We start from the raw sequence: 21,620 nt of genomic DNA, 5'->3' as shown, positions 1-21,620 counted from the left end.
TATGCTTAATTGGTAGTAGGCTTTCGAGCCTATACAGCTTGGAGTAAGACAGCATGCATGAAGAGGATGATGTGGACAAAATACTCATTTGCCTAATAATTCTGCACTCCCTGTAATTTCCTGTCTCACATCATCCTTCGCATTAATGTGGAGGAGTTTTGGTCCACTCTTCTTTACAATGTTGCATCAGTATACCTCTGTATCCCTCTGGTGTACAGAGGTGTTCATGGTCAACTCTGCGGCTGCAGAACACGTTAATATCACCAAACTTCACCAAATGCGGTGCTGTGCATTATGACCAGACAGCTCCACTTTGGTATCATCTCTTCAAAGGACATTGTTCCAGAAGTCTCGTGATTTTCAGATCCAACTTTGCAAATCTAATCTGTACTGCCATGTCCTTTTTTAGAGAGAGGAGACTTGCTCCTGAAAACTCTTCCAAACAAGCCATACTAGTTCCATCTTTTTTTCTAATTGTAGGTCTGACTGTGGCGTGATTTTGTTGGGATGTCCAGTCCTGGGAAGATTGTGACATCATATTAGCACATACCTGAATGCTCCAGACAAGCAGACTGCTAAAACTTAATCATTCACGTGCAAGTGATTAGTAGCACCTGGCTGCTACTTAGAGTCCTGGAGAAAAGAGAATCTTCTTGGTGTAGAGGTTTGCATGGGAGCAAATGGTCACTGGTTAGAGTCCAGCTGAAGGCAAAAAACAGGAGAGGCAGGAGCTCACAACCACAGCATTATGGGCCATTTCTTTTAGCAAAAAGAAGAATTCCTGCAACAGCAGGTTAGGTTCTACTACCTTTGTGAATGGGGATGACCACAGAATGCATCCTCAACACCCAGTCACTGTTTAATGGGACCCAGCAGGTCTTGTTGAACATCTTCAGTTTCATCTCACCATAATGATTTGGCCCCTGTCAGAGTAGCTCAGGTCTTTTCAGCTGCCCTTTTTATCCCTTCTGACATGATGGAAAGGAGAACTATGTACTTGTAGTAAACAAAAATAAAAATACAAAACATACAAAAGGAATCTTTATACAGTGAATACATTAAATTCATTCAATTGCACAGAAAAAAAATTGCAACTCAGTGTTAGTAGTAATACAAGTTGTATGTGTTCTAGTGCTAACAAAGAGGTGAATGGGTAATCCCTTGGCCTGGGCAGTGCTGTGGAACTGCAATTGTTGTTGGCCCATTGAAGTGGCATGCAAAAATTTGTTTTAATTGTTTTAATTGTAACACTTCTTAATGTGTTCATGTTATAAATGTGACTTACTTACAGTCAAAATGTTACCAATCAAGAATAAAACCTCTGAAATGCATCCAGAAGTGGACATTTTATAGTAAAACTCCTGCCTCCTGAAATGATGCCCAGGTTGTACTTTTTTTTTTTAATTCTAAAATTTAAAAAAGCAGCTAACAGGGATTTTTTTTTTAAATCAATAGCACCACACATGCAAATTTTGGTGCTTGAATCCACTTTTGAAAGATTGTTTGAGAAGTAGGAGCTTTGCAGTTAAGATATTTCAATTTGTTGGAGACACAAATCTGTTGTAGGGTTGCACTATGAAAGGCAGCTGGTGGCCCCTTATAATGAGAGAGGAGGTGAAAGTGGCCTACTTTAATTTAAAATTGAAACCAGTACTGTGTTCTTTTAAGTGACCAGCAGGAGGCGACGCTTCTGGTTACAAAAATGCCTTCACCTATGGAAAATGCCTACACTTCCTCCTTCTGTGAACTCAGTGAACTTTTGTCCTGATGATTTTGTGGCCTCGACGACTAGTTTCAGCTCATTCTGAATAAAACATGAAGTTCATTTTGTAAAGCTACTTTATAGCTACAGAGGGTAGCTCTGCATATTTGATTAGGCAGATTTTTACACTGGATGCCTTCACTGACACAAACCCCCAGGGATTTGTGCCTCTTACTGGGATCGAACCAGCGATTTTTTTTAAATACGTAACCAACATTTTTTAAATTATTTAAATTATTACAATGAGAAAGGAGGATTATCCAGAGCACACTTATTGGCTCACAGCTTGTCAGTCATAGTTCGTTAACCAATAAGTATTCAATCACACAGACAGATCAAACACCTCACCGTCACTTCTGGTTTAAAATACTAAGATGATAACAGTGAAAATGCTCGACTGGATGCTTAAAAACAATATATATTTTTATATTGCACTTTCTCTGGTCATAAGATTCTCAGGAACTAAATCCCTTTAGGTTTAGATTAGTTTAAAAACAGTTCAAAGCACTAATTTCTAATAAACAGTCATTTCTTCTTCATCTTAGTAATCCCATCAGACATTATGACTTCACCTAACAGGAATCGCACAGGTGCTACTAATTACATTAATATGGCAGCTCAGTTCTGGTCACTTGCATCTACACCAGCATGAAAGTGAGACATTGAATCTAAAGCAGCTAAATGAAATTCAGCTGGGAAATAAATCTATAATATCTATGACCCAACAGTGTTGCATCTCATCCCCTTTTCTTTGCGTGATTTTAAAAAAATCCCTCGTGTCCTGTTGTTTCCCCTCTCTCTCTCTGGTCAGTGGGCTTCTTAGGAATGCAGCTCTGAATATTTTTACGAGCTTAAGCACGACACTTGTGTGAATCTTGTCAAAACAAGGAGACATCACTTAGTCCATGAGAGCTTTGAGAGCCAGGTGGGCTTGGGGCCTCCACTGAGGTCTCTGCCCTGAAGATTACCTACCAATTAACCTCTGACCAGACAAGGATGCCCCAACACTTATTTCTTAACCTGTTTTTCTCTGCATTAATTTAATGCACGGATCAGTTTAATTTTGGTCATTTTGCTGTTACAGCTTTGGTGACTGTTCTGAGAGGCTCTCATAACCAAGTGAGACACATCTGTTTGGAAGGCGATATTTTTGTTTTGAGGGTGGATTGATTACCACGGGTCTTCAGCAGTTGGAGCTAGCTGAGGAGATTGACACATAAAGTCCTTCTGCGAGGCTGTTTTCTATCTATGTGTTGCTATCACCCCGCTCTTCATCTGCTCAGTCAGATTAATCCAACCACAACCCCAACTGCACGACCCCTGACCCTGCGCACCTCTTTGAAAGTCACATGACCATGCAGGTGTGGAGGGGTCCCTGGCCTGGCCGACCCCCAATTAGTGACCCTAATTAGTGGAGAGGCCCCCTGATGGGCTGCTGAGCTGCTTTATCAGAGGAGGAAGGAAGAGGGAGAAAGGATGGAGGGATGGAGAAAGGCGAGCGGGGGCAAAAAGGCGGGGGTGGCAGGACAGTGAAGCATTCCTGAAGATCTGTGGACCAAACGCACACCCTCATTCTCACACACACACAAACACAAACACACACTGTGCATATTAAAAGAAAAACAGAGCCAATGTGGAGCTGAAGGTTCATTTGTTGATGCACAACAAACAGCTTCTGAGTGGTGATGTGGAATTGATCTGATGCTCACTTACATGAGCGTGAGTGCAGACTTTGTAGCCGTTTTTCCTTCTTATTCATTTAATCTCTCGCTCAGACGTCTTTGTAAGACAGGCTGCTATCAGAGTAAAAGAATCAAATCAAGTTTAAAAAAATCATCAAGATCACACAGTTTAGATTTAGAGGGTTTTTGTTGTTGAAGGTTTTCATTTGTCTGCTGAACTGTTGCTCCTACGTCACTGGTGGAGACGATGGTATCGTCTGTATGTAAACACACATTCTGGTGTTTGAAAAAAAAGGTCATCACTTCACCAAACTCTAGTTTTCATTAGAAACTTACCTCAGTGTTTGTTTGTCTACATCACCAGGAGCTGAGAAACTAAAACTATGACACAGCTACAACTCATACTCCTGGAAGTACTTATGTTTGTCATATATAATGAAGTTGGGCTAAAATAAACTATTTATAACCTTTATGCCTCTTTAGTTTATTATTATAAAAGCTATGTATAATATAAAAGCTATATTTAATGACAGCAACATCAACAAAACTTTCATTATGTCTTTTATATTCAGATGTCATCAATGGGCCATAGTTAGACAGAGTGTCCAGGTTATAGAATCAATAGATTCCATAATCTAGAATGGGCATGCACAAGCAGTCTAAATATACAACTATATTTCCTACACATAGATAAACCAGTGTAGTTGATAACAGACATTGCTTTAAGCCTATAAGAGTACTTACGCTGTATAATGCAGCACATTAAATATTGATTTGAATTGATATGTTATGTTTTGTTTGTGTTTGTGATGCTAAGGTTATTCATTTAACTGAAAAATGTGAAATTACTCTGTGAAGCACTTTGTTAAACATCAATCTGTGCTGAAAGATAGAAAAGCAGAGCTTCAGTATCACAGTCAAGGTTTGACTGCAGCTAAATTAAAAAGTAAAACAAGATGTGGAGAAAAAAAACATTTTAGTTGACAGAAAAAAAAATAAAGAATAAACTTTAAAAGTAAGAAAGAAAAGAAAACCAACTGAACTTTGTGAACTTACAAAACAAAACAAACAAAAAAAACCAAAGTTACAAATGAAATCTTCTTAGTTTTAATTGTCTTTATTGGTTTGGTAAAAATTTGTCGGTGTAACCAGCCTTTACTGAGGCGGGCATGTTTACATAACTGTGAGCCAGCTGCCTTTGTAAAGAGCTGTGTTTGTATTGTAGCATCCATTCTGCTTTGCCTAAATATTTCCACTGATAACGTCTCTCCATATAATCATAATTAGAAAGAATAAACTGTAAGCTAACAAAAATAAAAATAAATCAAGCAAACTCACTCTGAAAACTAAGTGACACTCAACTGCACTGAAAACAAAAACTCACAAAACAAATAAAATCAAAACTTATTAAAAAATGAAAATAAAACTACAAAACACAGAACTAAAACCAAAATAAACACACTCATCATGTTAAGTGACTTTATGAAGTGTTTGAAGTGAAAATTCAGTGAAACAATAAGCGCACTCCTCAAACACCACGGTGAAAATAAAGTTTAAAAGTAACCAAATAAAGCATTATCTGGTTTTTAAAAATATAAAAATTCACTACTGTTTAAAAACGTGTAATTTACACACCTCATCTACCTTACAAAGCTTTTGTACTACTTTGCCTTTGATGTTTAAATATTTTTCTAATGTTATTTTCTTAAAATCTTCACATTTTTTAAATGTATTATTTAAAAATAATTAAAGTAAGAAAAGTATGAAAAAAATTACAAAGTTTGTTCACTGATTCTTTTTACTATAATTCTTTCACTGTTCAGTGATTATTCGTTTGAACTAGTGCATTTTAATTACTAATTATTGATTACTATTACAGGCATTATTGGCTCAGTTAAGCTGCCACTGCACAAACTAAAATAAGCCGCTTATTAATTGTTATGAGTCAAACTGACAGTTTGATAATAGTTTTTGTTCTATTTATTTTTAGTAAAATACTGATTTTTATTTTTCCAACCATGTGTTTTTTTTTCCAGGCAAATAAAGTTAAATGCAGCAATAATTATCCTTTAAATAGCTGTTGATAAAATTGCACCAATTAAAAACCATTAAAAACCAACAAGTTCAGCCTTGTTGCTCCTCCCTGGAAGCTGTTTATCACCAAAGTTTCTTCCCCCGCAGTTACTCTCCATCCCCGCCCAGCTCTGCCCTCCCCTCCTCCCAGCCCCTCTCTAAAACAGCCCACCCATCTGGTCTTCTTTCTGCTGGCCCTCTCGCTTCTTCCTCGCTCAAATAAAGGTGCCAATCACTATAATTGGCACCCTGCAGATCGATTGTCCCTGTTTGGAAAGGTGCCCCTCACCAAAGTCTGGGCTTACAGGGGATATATGTGGTATTTTACCTTCACGGCTTTGAAAGAGTTACAACTTGTTCTTTCTTTGCACATAATTCTTCACACTGACATGTAATTTGGGGGACTTTTGGTAAGAAATAATAAAAATGTGATTCATGTGACATGTCTGCGTCCGCGTGACCCAGCGGTAGGTGCTACATCACAAAGGGTTCATAACAATCTTGGTGAATCTCAGACTGCCCTCTGTGAGGACCAAACATGTTCAGTATCTTTAAACTGGAAAAGCTAATCACAGCTATTTGTCATGACTGAAAGATCTTCTTTTTTCATTAGGGAATAAAAACGGGTTACAGGTGGGTGAAAAGTAGCTGTAAGTACAGTTTTTGTGGGTAGAAAAGGGGATAAAATAACCCTTACACATTTATTGAATTATTCTATGATTAGATATTTTTCCTATTTATTTCTTGCCTTTTCCTTTATAAATATACGCTGGTTGTTAGGGCTTACCATTAGAACATGTTTACACTGGCTTTAATAACAGGAGCAATAATAATAATGCCAAAATATACCCTCACTGTACAGAATCTTTTAAAGCACTGCTCTTTGCATTTAAATCCGAGGTTTGTTTAGGGAAAACAGACCAATGAGTTTATAAGGTGCCAGCAGCGCTCTTCCAATTCTTCCTCTAATTTGACCTTCTCCACTATAATAAATATTTTTGCAATTAAAAACATCAGATTATTATTTCATACAGGCAGAATCACATGAGTCATTTCACATTTCGTGAAGTATATTCTCATCCAATTAATGTCCCAAGGACGTGCCAATTCAGGCTTTGTGCGCCACCATGCAAACCAAAACATAATTAAAGTGTGAGGAATTTAAAAGGCAGCACCTCCACAGAAAGGCCTGGAAAAAAAGAAGAAATGAGCCGTCCACTGCTTTGATTTGCCAAGCGGATAGGGAGAGGCCAAGGTTTTTAATAAAGCTGTAAGCAAGCTAAGGCACTTTCAAAATGCTCGGAGTGGATGGAGGAAGCTCAAGCACGCAGATGTTGGTCATGTTTGTTCACTGACAAAGACAAACGAAATAAGCCTCTGCAAGGACTGTGGATTACAAATACTATCACTCGCAACAAACTGTGAAATAACTTATTTTTTTTGAGGGGGGGCATTTATTAATTATTATTTTCTTTATATTCACTCTTTAAAGTTGCATTTTTGGCCCTGAGGCAGGCCAGAGAATGAGAAATAAAACAGAACACAGGAGGCAAATTACATAGACATATATTTATATGCATATGAATAAAAATACATATACATATTGTACAATATCTTGGCAGAGCGTGAAAACTGCTCTGTCAGCCCAGAAACAGAAAGTAAGCCTCTTTAAATAAGTGCAAAATGTTAATGAGACAAAGAATTGTAAAGCATATATAAAGTCTTTTTTTTCCAAACTTTCTTTCACATTTTGTTTTTCCTGTTAAAATCACACGGAGCAGACATGGAGATAACTTGTGCAAAGACCCATTTATATATATTTATATATAAATTTATATCTATGTACATACAGTTTGTTCATCGTAAGAAGTAGCTGGTGCCATTAGCTTGACATTAAAGTACTGCTCAAAGAAAAGAAGTTAGGGGCTCTGCAGGACCTAGGCTGTGCATAAACCAAAGAGTAAACCAAGCAGAATCAGTTTGTTGTCTTCAAAATAAACGGAACATTTTTCTCACAATCTCAAAGGACGAGAGCCGCGAGGAGGCCCGCAATGTTCCTGAAATGGTGGTCTCGCTTAAACAAGTGCAAGATGTCACACACGCAACAAAAGCAACGCTTCCACGCTTCAGCTGGAACGAGAAAAAGAAACTAAGACGAAGGCTTTGTTGAACTGATGCAAAGCTTTACCCCATTTCCTTCTGTCAGGGAAAAGAAGGGCCGTCTCACTTATCCGGCTGTCCCCCCTCAACCTGAAGCCTGCATCTAATGAGCTGAGGACGCATTACAGTAAGTCCAGAAAGCATTCAGTGGCTGAAAGTTGAGGGAAAATATGGAGTTTGAGATTTCTTTTGCAACCACTGAACATTTTCTGTCATCTCACATTGGATGGGAAATGAGCTAAGAAGTTCAGTGTCTTCTGTCTTGTGCAGCTTAATGCAAAACAGTAGAAACACTTTTTTTTAATATCCAGCAAAAAAAAAAAAAAAAAAAACAAGAGAGAGAGACAGCAGAGGAATGAAACAACCTGGCTGTGAGAAAAAGACAAATAAACGAAAAGACTACATTAAGACAACACGAGAAGCAAGCCTCCTGACCTCTCAGCTCCATCTCTCTGCTCAATATTTGATGCCAGAGCATGTGAATTATGAATGGTGCTTATAGAAAATAATACAGTGTTCAACAACATCACAGGTGCACTGCTACAGAAACCTACGAGTAGATAACAGGGGGATTTTTTTCTTCTTTTTTTTTTTTTTATTGCATCGCTGCTGGGCTCTAAACACAGGAGCAACAACAAATCACCAGCTACTGGCTGCTGGTACACGGGTGCAAAAAGGCCCGGTGAGCTGAAGGTCAGAATCTTTCCTGCACTCAGAAAGAAATGTATGTGCAGCCAGAAACGTGCCCGGCTGTTTTAAACGTAGCCCCGGCCTTTACTTACAGGCACTCTTTTTCTTTCTTTTTTAAATTGATGTCATGGCAGTGTCCTTTTTCTTTTTTTTTAGCACATGTCAGGCCATCTTCAGTGAGTGTAAGAGAAAGAGAGCAGGAAATAAAACTCACAGTGAGGTGAAATTTAGAAATGAATAGATACATGGGAAAACAGACGAGAGACGGGAGTGAAAAGGGGGCAATAACTCATCTGACACGCACAAATTGAGGGCAAACTGTTTCGAATAGCAGGCTCTCGCGGTTGATTCTGATTTGCTTTGGACAACAAGGAAACCTGGACAAATGGCATCTCATGGGGAAGAGAAAAATGAAAAATACAGGTCATTCAGCCACTTCCTTCCTTCTCATTCAGCCCTGAATGAATCAGACAAATGCTCTGTTAGTTCTAACACGAAGAGGGGAATTTAGCTTCAAATCAATCAATTAAAGAATGCAGCTGAAAGAAAGCTGCAGATTATTTCAGGAGGGGAAATAACTTAGGATGTATTTTTCCTGGCTTTAATTCTGAAAATCACCTTCCTAAGAAAATAAACTTCTCAGGAAGGGTGAGGGGGTGAAAGTGGAGGAAATACAGGATGATGTAGAAACGCCATAAAAACATAAAGTGCTTTCAATGAGTGGTGAACGCAGACAGGCTGAGGTAAAGTGTAACAGGAGGGCAAAACAGGGCGGCTGAAGGAAAATCAACAGCCTGAGATTTCCTCATGTAACGCTGCGGCTTACTGTATCCTGAAAATGTTCAAAGAGATTAAGATTAGGGATGTGATGACCCGGTAAAACAGTACTTAGGTAGCTTTCATGTTGTTGTAACATTTCAAAAATAATAATTAAATAAACAAACCTGAAAAAATAGAAAAATTACACTATGGGTTATGAAACAGCAAATCCTACAGCTGTCAGGAAATCCAGCTGTAGGAACCTCTCAGAGCAACGGCCAGGTGTTTGGGGTGTTCAAGCGGATATCCTCTTTCATCCATTCATCATAGCCGATAAATTAAAAGAAGCTAATAAAAACTAAGGGATCATCACTACATAGCCAATGATTCTGCAAACAAAGACCTTCTTTTATCCTCTAAATGGACCGTTTACCTCGGTGCGACCAAAGCAGACCTCGAGCAAAAACCAGAAAGTTTCCGGTACCAAAAATCTGCATATTCATCAGTTTTTTAATCCAAACTGCAGCTGCAGCTAACGTTTTTCATCATCAGTTAATCTGACAAATGTTTTCTCAGTTCTTCTTTTAGTATGTGAAAGGTTAGCGCTGCGGTCGCTGTACCATCACAAATCATCTCGTCTGAAAAGCTGAAACCAGAAAAAGTTACAGGTTTGTTTTGTTGTTTGTTTGTTTTCTTTTGCTTGAAAAGCGATGATAAACAAGTTATTATCAAAACTGTTGATTCATTTTAATGTGTGATGACTTAACGATGGAGATGCAGCTTAAGCGCAGAGATCTCTGCGCTGAGAGTCGGTGCTTATTCTTTATGCCTCTGAAAACTTTCTCGGTCTCAGCGTCTTGAAGACAAGATTACAAAGGTCAAACTGATACCGCTGGCCCGGGTTCAAAGGTCATCTCTCTCAGCCCGACCTCCACTTACTTCACCGGCCAGAGAACGCACGTGAGGCGCTTCTCGAGGCTTTATCTGTAAACGCTTTGGCAGACACTAACCAGCCTTCTTTTCAGCTTTCTTTTCATGTTAAACTGTTAGATCTAGATATGTGATTTTTGCACCATTTGTCCAGATCCTACCACATTATGTTTCATACACAAACACAACCAAAGAAACTTTTACAAAAACTACAGCTGGACACCAAACAGACTGATATTAAAATGCTACAGTTCTTTTTTTTCTTCTTATTCTTATTATTATCGTGAAAACACATCAACTAAAATCAAACATGGCCACGTGTACAGGAATAGAAATGTGTACATAAAGCTCTCTTTGAAATACCGCTCTTCTCATTTTTTGTTTTGTTTTTCTTTTTTTAATCCTGAACAGTAAATGAAGGCCTGTATAGAGAGAAAAATCACACACACACACACACACACACTGGACAAAAAGTGAAGAGTCGCTTAAAACCACTGCAAAGAGAGTGGTGATAAAAACATCTGCCTGTCGGAGTTCACGCAACATACACACATGGCATTTTTTTTTTTCAAAAATCCACAAGTTTGTTTTTTTTATGTGGGAGGGTGAAATCATCACTTCCTACCACATCAAGTCCTTTTCACCATTTTGTGTCAGTGTGCCAAACAGTGCAGTGGCACAAAATGGTGCTGTAAGAAAGCGACTTCCTCTCTTTTCTTTTCTTTTTTTCGCACTTCTATGAACCAGGCTGCTTTCTTGCCTCACTGCAGCCACTCAAGAGTCAAACAGGTGGCGGGGAGAGAGACTGAGGAGAAAAACTCTTCCAAAGACGAGCCCTGCTCCCCCAGTTGTCCCCTGAATGAGGGACATTACACTTAAGAAACTGTCTTCTTCCCACCCAGGTCTGCCTCCTTCCTGTCCAGCCGCATGTACGGCTCAAATGCTGAAGAGCCGCAGCCGTAGGAGGACGACAGTTCATGGTGAGCGCTCCCCAGGAGCGGCATGGAGAAGCAGAGGGGGTGAGGTGGCGGGACACCCAGCCGCGGGGAGGGCGGGGTGCCCCCCAGCGAGGGCAGAGAAAGCCCGAACGTCCCTCCTGGTAGGGAGCTGGGAGGAGTGCTGCTGCTGATCCCTGGAGAGGTGGAAGAGCCTCCACCCGGGCTGCTCAGCAGGGAGCCATTTGCTGGATGAGACGGAGGCCCCAGGAGAGAGTTGGGTGGTGGGGGGGCAGGGCCTGACAGGAGGCGCCCCTGCTCTAGGAGGCGCAGGATGTTGCAGGTGGCCAAAGACTCAGACGTGGAGGAGGAGCGCTTGTCTGAATCCTTGGTGGTGTCCTTCTTCTGTTTGGTTCTGCGGTTTTGGAACCACACCTTCACCTGCGAAGGCAAACACAGTCTGTCAGCGGTGGAGTCGACAAAAATGTTACGAGAAGAACTGAGAGATGATTTTGCCAAGACTCAAAGAATAGTACCAAATAAATTTTCAATCACAGTCGTGAAAACCCTGATTTTATTGCACCTTTTCTTCATTTCAGCACTGGAACGTCTCCAGAATCATCACACTGATTCACTTCATGCCAAAAGCTACACAGCTCCCAATGTCTGAGGACACTTTGTGACCTCAAGTGCGCTGCAACAGTAAACCAGTCATAGCCTCAGAACTCCATGAAGAACAAACAGAGATAGTTTAAAATCAAGGCAACAGCAAATGGATCAAATCTGTTGTTTCTGTCTGCAGCTTTGACCACGATTTTGCCCACTTTGTGGCCCTAAGAGGTTTGAAACGCAGAGTCTCAACTGAAACACTGGAAACTAGAATGCAAAAGGAAAAATAAAGTGAAAATTTGAAGCTGAAAGAACAAAAACGCTCTCGAAATCGTTCAGTTTCATCGTTCACAAGACATCGTGTTAACTGCAGCCAAACAGCAAAAGCTTGGTGAACTCTGTCTGTCCTTGTCTGCCATATTTAATTAATGAAGTGCAGCTTTAATGTACAGTATGCTTAAAACTTAGGAATGGCTACGGGGAGGCTGATTGAAGGGAACATAGGGGTCACGGGGTCACAGCTCATAGAGAGACACCTCTGTAAGGAGTCACCCATGAAAAATGTATAACATCCTGACCGAGATACAGCTAACTCCGTGTTTCGCTGCAGGTTCACTGTATCGCAGAGTGTGGCGCTAAAACGAGCAGCGTAATAATTCAGCATTTCCAACAAGCTCTCGGCTTGGTCTAATCAAAAATGAATCAAAATCATCAGCAAAAGGAGTCTGAAACAAGTTCAGGAGAATTAGGAAAGCTTCTGTGGAACGAGACGTTGTTACTTACAAGTATTCTCGTTTGATCTTTACTTAAGAACTACAATTCAAATTAAGGTTATTTCACTTTAAATAAAAAATAATCAAAATGTTATTTTATTTTTTAAAATTTTAGCAATTATATTTATTCTAGTTCATTAAAAATAAAAGTTAGGAAGCTGTATGAAAATAATTTTAAAAAGAAGAACTGGAGCAAAAAACAACTGAAATAAAATAAAAGAGACTTGGAGTATGTGGTTAAAAAAACTGTTTGACTGATTTTCACCCCTGAGACATGTAAAAAGAAAACTTTTAAAAAGTTAACTAAAACTAAATAGAAACAAGGAAATCCCTCCTGGAAACTGAAACATTTGATCCTTTATTAGCAGCTCCTCAAAAACAAAATAAGTTAATACATTAAAAGCAAAAATAACTCTGTGGTGTCAGATGTGATTTAGCTTAACAGCCTAAATACTAAAGCTGCTACGCAATGCTCCGTTTGTGCTATAAAAAGCAGTAACTAGAAGCAGCTGTTTTTAATTCTCGCTTCAGACTTTAAAGCTGTTTTGAAAGATTTCAAAGTACATCGACATATAATGTTCATTTACATATTTTCAGTTTCAATTCATCAGCAATTTATAGAATAATTAATCTACAGATTTATTTCTGAACTAAATGATAATCAGGAAGAAAAAGATGCAAATGCAAATCTGAGCAGTTTTTCTTTCAGCTAACTTCTTACAAGCAGCTTATTTTCTACAGGTTTCCTTACATGTCATCCTACCTTCTGATTACTTCATTTTGTTGCTGAGGTCGGAAACCAAGCTAAACTAAACCAAAGAGATCTCCCCAGGGATTTACGGTATTAAATAATATTTGTTAATCATGCCTCGTTTATCGCCCCACTTCTTCTCCGCTCACATCTATACGGTGTAAATTTATCCAACATTACACAACAGACGTTCCTAGAAATCCAGTAATCTAATCCCTGGTAAGAGGGGATTCCTGTTACAGGAGAAACATATAAACCTGTGAAGGATCTGCAGCTCATGGTAAAAAAGAAAAGAAAAAAATACTTTCATATGACTGTGTTGATTGCACAACAGCCAAATGACACATACGAAGGAACGTAAAGCTACGTGAGCGTACATCCACAGAGAAGTTATGTGTAAACTGGACCCACACAGAAAGTGGTCACATGACCCATCGCTCTGACAGAGGGTCTCATAGGAACCTACAGGCTTAAAACACCATTTCAACTTCATTTCATCAGGCTCACTGAACATGTTTGGCCTGATCTTAAACCTCATTGCTGCTGAAAATCACTGCAGTCCACTGGTAGATTTCCAGCTGCAAGTAAGAAAAAAGGGGAGTCGTCATGACCTGGGGTTTGTGTTGTGTTTGAGCAGAAACAAATTAAGAAAAGAAAGCACAGCAGCTGTGTGCTGAGATGGACTCAATCTGGATGTCTTCTGATGCCTCAGGGGCAACTGACAATGTTTCTGTGGTTGCTAGAAAAGCTATTAATGACTAAGCCTGTGACTGTAAATGCAGAGAAGTTTTTAAAAAGATCACATAAAAAATTAAACCGACTCCACGCGATGGCCGCTGGTGCAGACATGACTGGTATTGGCCTGTTGCTTTAGTACTAAGAAGGTAAATGATCATTGTGGAGAGCAAAAGAGGAAATGTGTTTGCTATAAAGCATTGGATAACCATCCTTTGTGACTTAGCCATTAATTTGGCCTTTTAAATCAATCTGCATTTTTTACTTCTTAATTAACCTCCGAGGACCTGGCGTCCACATATTAGGACATCACATTTTGGGTTATTTAGACTAAAATACTAAATTTTGCTCTACTGATATCCACTTACGAGGACATTATACTGCCATTGTTCTATAAAACTTTTAAATGAATATCCTCATATGTGGCTCTTATGTTTCTTAAAAACAAAAAGAAGGTTAAAAAAAAGTTGATAATTCTTTGTTTTTACATTCATTGGGCCCCAATGACCCCAAATATCAAAGAGAAATTAAAAATGCGTGCCATGGAAGAGTTCTTAGGAGGTTAAGAATAACCAGACTTTTTTGGCAAGTGTTGCACTTCCATGACAAGCAGATATCCCGGGTAAGATTTCAGTTTCCATCTGCTGATCATAAAAAATGCAGATCTGACCAAATCAAATCCCCAGAAATGTGTCCCATGCCACTGGAGGCTTCCATACATGCTCATCTAATCCCGATTTCTGTGAGATTATGGGACATTTAGGGGTCTAAGTAAGAACTCAAGGGCACTTTGATGGTTCCTACGTACACATTTCGATCCTTCCCAAGGACCCTGCGGTCCTTCTAGACTCTTGCTGAGAGACGCTTTTGTTCAACTGGTATCAGCTAACTCTTATCTTCCAAAACATCAGAGCAATCCAGTAAGGCAATAATCTAAAGCTGTTCATTTTTATTCAGATAGTCAGTCTGGCTGGTGTTAACTACAGTGTCACTGTAACAGCTACTAGTTCAAGTGAGATCATAGTTCCAGCTACTGACCGTGACACAAATAATGAGATCAGAGAGGATCCAAAGAATCCCACAGCTCAGAGAGAAATACTGATGCAAGCACATCTTACTGCAAAGACCCAAACAAGGGGGGGGGGGGGGGGATGGGACGTCAGAGACGGGGATAAGAGGGGAGAAGAGGGGAGGGACAACAGGAGGGTGGGAAAAGCATCAGAAATTATGTGTGCAGCATCGTGTCCTTCCTTATAGTCCAGATTTCGTCCTCGTTAGCTCACACACGACCCTCTAAGACATCTCTGTGTATCTTCACGTGCCTGCCAAATATCCAGTTAAAGGCTTTCACTATGGAGCAAAATCCCTTTCGTCTACCCTCATTGACGTGGGCGTGGCTTCCTCTCCTGCTCACATCAGTACCCTCCTATCCACTGCTCCAAACAAAAGGAGGGAGGGGTGGAAAAAAAGCTTTCCGATGTTTTACAGAGGGAAAATGATGAGAGGAGAAGAAAGCAAAGCTGCCTTTGGTACATCTACACTATTGGATGTAAATCCTTTTTTAATGGGATCCAGGGTTCAGCGTGGAAGCAGAGATTACCGAGGGAGATCTGGATCGGGTGTGACCTGCATTTGCCCTAGACAGGCAGACAGGCTCACCCTCTGCACCACGCCCTAATGCAGAACAGGGGGCATGGTCGGGGCGAGGGTGAAGAGTTTAGGACTGAGTCCTCCATGAGGTTATATTTAAAACAATCCAGCTTACGAACCAATATCCATCTCATTGTGTTTTCAGCCCAGACGTCCTTATCACTACATCATGGAATAACAAGAGCTTCATAAATAACTCCTCCTCAAATGCCATTAATGATGAAGAAGAGCTGCTAATAAAGGATCAAATGTTTCTTACATTGGTTGAGCACTCGCACTGAAGCCTTTGCATTAAAACCTCACAAACACATGTTTTCATGCTTTGAAGAGACAGTAATTTACTATGTATTATTGCTTTTATAATTATTATTAATAATTACAACTCTGTGGAGCTGTGGAATGCTCTAAAACAGTCTTTTATTAAACATTAAGAAGTTGATTTATCTATTAAATGATATTTACAGGTGCAGGCAGGCTTTTTGTGAATGTTCTTGTGTGGAAATATGTCATTATGTATATGGCTATTTTGAAAAAAAAATCACATATGCATGTCTGTCTTGACCAGTGGATCTCTAGTTTAGTTTCCAGCGCGCACGTCACTTCTTCTCCCTGAAACCAGCCAATGCTGAGCAACAAAACACAATGTAAACAGTGATGGGGTAAATTCAGCCAGGTTGGGGTACGTTCAACAAAATGGAGAGATGATGAGGCCGCCGGGCACAGGTCAGAGGCCTTCACCGTGGTTACAGCCAGCTGCAAACAGCAAGGCGGGCAAACTGGGTTAGAGGTAGAAAGGTTAAGCCAGATCAAGACCCAATGTACAGATCAAGTGGGCATATGTGTGTGCACCTAAGCTTTGCTGTATCCAGCTAGAGATGGAGAACTGGAGATCATGAAAAGATTTATTTGTGTTTAGATGCATTTATAATTCTCAATTTCTTAATGTTTTTTTTTTGGTTTTTTTTTTGCACTTTGACCCTTTTGTTGTATGCACTTGACCCCCCCGCACGATTGAAATCATTAACTACAACATCCCAGCAGCACTCTCTGACTGTATAATGGCTGTGTAATGCAAAGTGAAATGCGGCGCACTTTCTACGACTCCTCCACCCGCTTGTTGCTCCCACTGTGACCCTGTTGAGATCCCCTGATCTCAGGCATGTGACGAACACACAATGAAAACACTTTTCCATGGAGATTGTACCAGGCGCACCAGGGGCCACTGAACCATATATAATGCAATGATGGATGCTCAACTGTATGTAGCGCAATGGGCCACTGGCGACTCAGCTGTACTGTATGCGATGGGTTGGTAGCGGCTAGCTAATGGGCAGGACCAACTATCTATTATAAACTTACTGTCCTTTTAGTTTGGGGAAACTTACACTAATATCTATAAAACTGTTTTACAAAGATGATCAGTCGTATTTATGTCTCTGCACCTAAACTTAAAACTCACCTGTCCGTTTCAAAATAACCATCGTTATATTTGCTCACTTCTTAACCACTACCCTGACATTTGAATCATTTACATGCTTTTATTGTGAAGCCCCGTGGAGCGTTTGTTCTCAAATGCCCCCATAACCATGTTGTTTTAGCAGATGGCATCACGTCACACCGACCCTGGCCTCTCTCCATTGGCTCCCTGCATGTTTTACTTTAACGCACAGCAGAAATGCTCCTCCATCAGGGCCCCTCAGCTCTGCACAACCTGCCTGAGGAGAGGCGCTTTAAACCGTCTTCCTTAAATCACTTCTGAAAGCATATTTTGATAAACTCATTAACGCAGTGCTGTTGTTTATTTTCCCCTGTCTTGTTTGTTGTCTCCACTGTTGCTGTAGCTTTTATAGCTTTTATTCCTTAAATGGTATTTATTAATATTATTGACATTTTGCTTTTCGCCCCTTTCCCCCCCATTAATGTTTGGCTTTCTGTTTTAATTTACTTTCTGTGTCCTGATTTTGCTCGTTTTTCAAAGCACTTAATAATAAGTCTTTTTAAAATGTTCTCTATAAATGAAGTCATTATAATAAAATGAAGTTTTTCTGTACACACAGCAGAGGATGTGATCTCCTCATTGTTTCTGGGTATTTCAATATCACTTCTGTCGAGTATCAAAATGTGTGGGTGCAAAGAATCCCAGAATCTGCCCGTTTGAGGTTAAATGTACCAGATTCGATCATTTAAACACGTTCATGCATGAAAAAAATAGTAGTAATATTGTATTAAAAGTAAAATCACCTCAGTTTAGGACTAGAAATCATTTTCACCTGCCTGATATTCACATCTCCCCTCCAAACTGTTGTCAGCAACACATTTCACCTGACCTCTAAACCTCAGAGCAGCTCCAGGTTCACTCAGAGGTTAACCTCGTTTTATAGAATCACTGTTAGACATGGCTGCCTAATCCTCCTTAGCACAAAAGCACTCGGGACTGTTATAAGGCCCACCTCTCTCACTCTCTCTCTCTGCCCCTCCTTCCTGTCCTCTGTCCAATGACTGCTCTCCGTTTAAGCCATTACCTCCTCCCCGCGCACACTGCAACGTTAGCGATACACCGCACGCATTCAGCAAAAAAAAAACTCAGCAGGTGTTTGGATGTGGTCCATGACTTTTTGTGCATGTCACCCCGCAGTCACTTGAATTTCCCATCGCCTTCGGCACATGGTCTCGTCTTGGCCGCGCAGCCTCGTGATGCCCAAATCTGTGACAGTTGTTATTTTTTTTCCATCTTTCTGGGGAATCACAGCTGGTAAAAGCAAGCTACAATAAAGCGCGACTCTACCTTATTCTTAGATTTCATGTCTGTGCATGCATCACCTATAGCACAGGGGGTCCCGCATCTCCTCTGCTCAGCGGCTTTCCTGTTAAAGACTTTAGAGTGTTTTAAATGAGCCAAAATGAAAGCATGTAAAGCCATCTATGCTACTAAAACACTGTCGTTAAGGCCACATTTTAGATACTTGTACTCATCAGTATTTGACTGGATTCATTACCTTCTAATTTATTTAATTTGCTCCGCCTCCACATTTGCTGCGTTTATCTGACTGCTTCCCAGCATTCCCATTTTCAGCCACAGGAGTCATTGCAATTGTCAAACTGGAAATCTTACCCAAAAAATAAGGGCCACATGGGAGACCTTTGACCCCTCTAATTGTCTGGCAACTTGGGGTCAGCTTTGTGTGTGTCTGTGTTTGTGTGAGTGTTTGTGCACATGAAGTGAAAACCTCTTGTATCCAGTTCTGCTGATTTCCTATTTCCCCATAAGCTGAAGGATTACAAGTTGCTCCATATGTTTGTAAAATTACCCTCTGCTTGGCTTCACACACTCTTCACTCTGCCAGAAACTGATGAAGCAAGTCAAATCAATCTATGAGAGTGATTAGGGACAAAGGCGGCGAAGAATTAATTGCTGTTATGTTCTGATTACCTAATCAGTTGATTAGATAATCAGAGCTTCACGGGTTTCTTCCTGACCATCGCTAAGTTGGACAAAGTTCCCATTTTGAAGACGACGCTCGAGTTTTAGGTCACTGCGGAGCGAAGAGGAAAGAGTTTGTTTCTTTTCAGCACCAAGTCCAAAGATTTAATCTGAAAGCACAAAGGCAGCAAGTGTCTGTCTTTCTGTCTGTCTGTCTGACAGCCTCCCTTCCTATCTCTTTCTCCATTCTGAGTGTTTGGACAATTGCCGTACTGTGCGGCCGCCTCTCTGCTACATCTGCAAAACTATACGTAATGGCCAGGCCCTCTACGCTCCAGACGATCGGCCAGACAACGTCTGTCTGGGCCGTCATGGAGAACAATACGCACAACGAGCACATTCACTGTAAGCAGACACCCGCAGGAGCACGGCTCGTCGTCTTGTCTCAGAGGAACATAGCTGTCTTTCAGGGATCTATCGGCATGTACGTAAAATCACTTTCTGCTTGTGTTATCAAAAAAGGAATTTTGTATATCTAAAGGAGGAAAATCGGATTTCCCATAGGGCTTAATCAGGTCCATAATACACCTCTCTTGCTATTTCCCACTAAAACATTGACCGTTAAATAATATCATGCAAAGAATTTTGCACAGTTGCACAAGCAAACGGTAACTTCAGTTTCATAAAAGGTCAGAAAGGTTCATCGAGAGCCACGTTTCTCTCCTTTTACCCTCACATAGTGCTCAACATAACAATTATTAATTCATTAATACATTTTATTTATGAACCACTTTGCAAGCTGCTAAGAGAAGCCTTACACAACCGGTTACAAAGCCAAAGTTACAGGTTTTGGGATCCACATTAGATCATCTGTGACCTCTGACCCCTCTGCAGTACAGTAGGCCACAAAACAAAAAGCAACAAACAGCATCATTTGAAGTTTTTACAGCCATTAAACTGCTCTCCAGGCTGTTTGGCATCAAGAGACAGTCCATCTGAGAGAAAAGACATCAGACAGGGCAACAAACAAAGCATGACACTCATTTTGGGTGACTTATACACCTGCAGCTACATCTGAGAGGTTCACTCTAACACTGGCTGTACACTTCCTTCCATCTATCCAACCATCCACCCATCTTCTACCACTTATCCAGGGCTTCAGGTCACTGGGACAACATGAGCCAGTCCCTGGCTACCGCCTCCAGCTCTTCCAGGGGAATAAAGAGGCATTCCCAAACCAGGTGGATTGCAGGTTGGACATACCCAAAACACATACACACTAAAATGTGCTTCTTTTACAGAGTGTTTGGAGGCCAGCAGGGACAGAATCTGACTGGGCCAGAGAACACATGCAAATCATTCGTGTGCACACTCACCTGAGAGCTCAGTGAAGAAAACAAACTAAAGCAGACTGGATGATTTGTTTGGGATAAAAACAAGAGAAAGTTAAGAGCCGATCTGTGAACGAGCTCCACCTGCTCTGATCCAACACTTTTTACATGAAGCCAACTTTGTGTCCCTCTTACTAAACAATTTAACGGACAGCACACTGCACTGCACAAAACATAACTTTTTTAAAAATATATTATCACAATATTCTTTTTTAATTCTCTTGACACTGAAATACCTTAATTTACACAAAAAATCTTCTCATACTCCCTTCTTCAATTTTTAAAATAAATAGGCAGTGGAGGCTGATAAAGAGAAGATATAGGAGACACTTTAGACTTAGATTTTACTTTCTGTACACGGAGAAAAAAAAATCTAAGGGTTTGTAGTCACAGTCCTAGATCCTGGAAAAGATTTATTTTGGAGATTTTTTACGTTTCTAACAGCCGAATGTTAAAAGATTTCTAACAGAAATCTAAAATCAGTGTTTATTTGCGGTGCATTCAAACAAATATGTTAAACAAAGGTGTGCATTTGTGCTAGCATATGCCCAAATGTGCTCTGTTCAGTCAGCTATAAATTATCTATAAAACACGATCTCATCCCTGAACTCTCTTCCATTTGAGGCAGGATTACACCACAGCACAGAAACCATTAAATCCACAGCTTTCTGTGGAAGGGCTGCAGACAACAAAAGGCTGATACAAAGGCAACCTGTACTTCATCTGGAGGGCAAACACACCACTCGAGCTAGTGGAGAGATTTAAAGAACACACAAGTTTGTTTTTCTTTGTTTTTTTGTTTTTTCCTGGCTGAAAATGTTGTACATGCTTTTTATTTTATTTTTTTTACATTTTTCTAATGCTGACAGGCCATGTGTTTCGTCTGGAAGTGTGAGGTAGAATACACACGATAACACACACACATAATGTGTCCTAAAATACAGACGGTTACATAGACTTTCACTGAATCAACTGATTTCTCTGACTGCCATCCTAAAGTAACTCCACATGCAGGAACACACCTCCATAAACATCCATCAGTCCTCCGTTATCCAACCAAAACTGACCATGAAGGTAACTGAAATGGAGGCTTCATGAGGCTTCAAGGGGGAGCTCTGAGCTGGTAACAGATTACAGAGTAACGCGTTACAACAGAGTGAGGGCCACGAGTGACCCTCTTTACACCTGCTTTGTTCATATGTGGACTCAAATGTTTCGATGAGGCTGAAGTCTTCGGTTTCTCTGAATTGTTTCAGTCAGAATAACTTAAGAAAAATAACTGTAACTGTAACCCTCATA

The 21,620-nt window shown here is 40.2% G+C and overlaps 1 protein-coding gene across 1 annotated transcript in view; it reads right to left on the bottom strand.

Annotated features, from left to right (window-relative positions):
- Positions 1–7,155: 7,155 nt before the first annotated feature.
- Positions 7,156–21,620, bottom strand: part of vax2 (ventral anterior homeobox 2) — a 22,915-nt gene continuing 8,450 nt past the window's right edge. The window contains exon 3 of the mRNA XM_005751059.2: positions 7,156–11,432. Within this exon, the coding sequence (XP_005751116.1) occupies positions 10,932–11,432 (501 nt within the window). The 3' untranslated portion in view covers positions 7,156–10,931. The remainder of the gene's footprint in view (positions 11,433–21,620) is intronic.

This window comes from Pundamilia nyererei, unplaced genomic scaffold, assembly GCF_000239375.1.
Source record: "Pundamilia nyererei isolate P.nyererei 1_Seehausen unplaced genomic scaffold, PunNye1.0 scaffold00298, whole genome shotgun sequence".
NCBI classification, from domain to species: domain Eukaryota; kingdom Metazoa; phylum Chordata; class Actinopteri; order Cichliformes; family Cichlidae; genus Pundamilia; species Pundamilia nyererei.
Note: the sequence above shows the minus strand (reverse complement) of the source record. Positions and strands in the feature narration are given on the sequence as shown.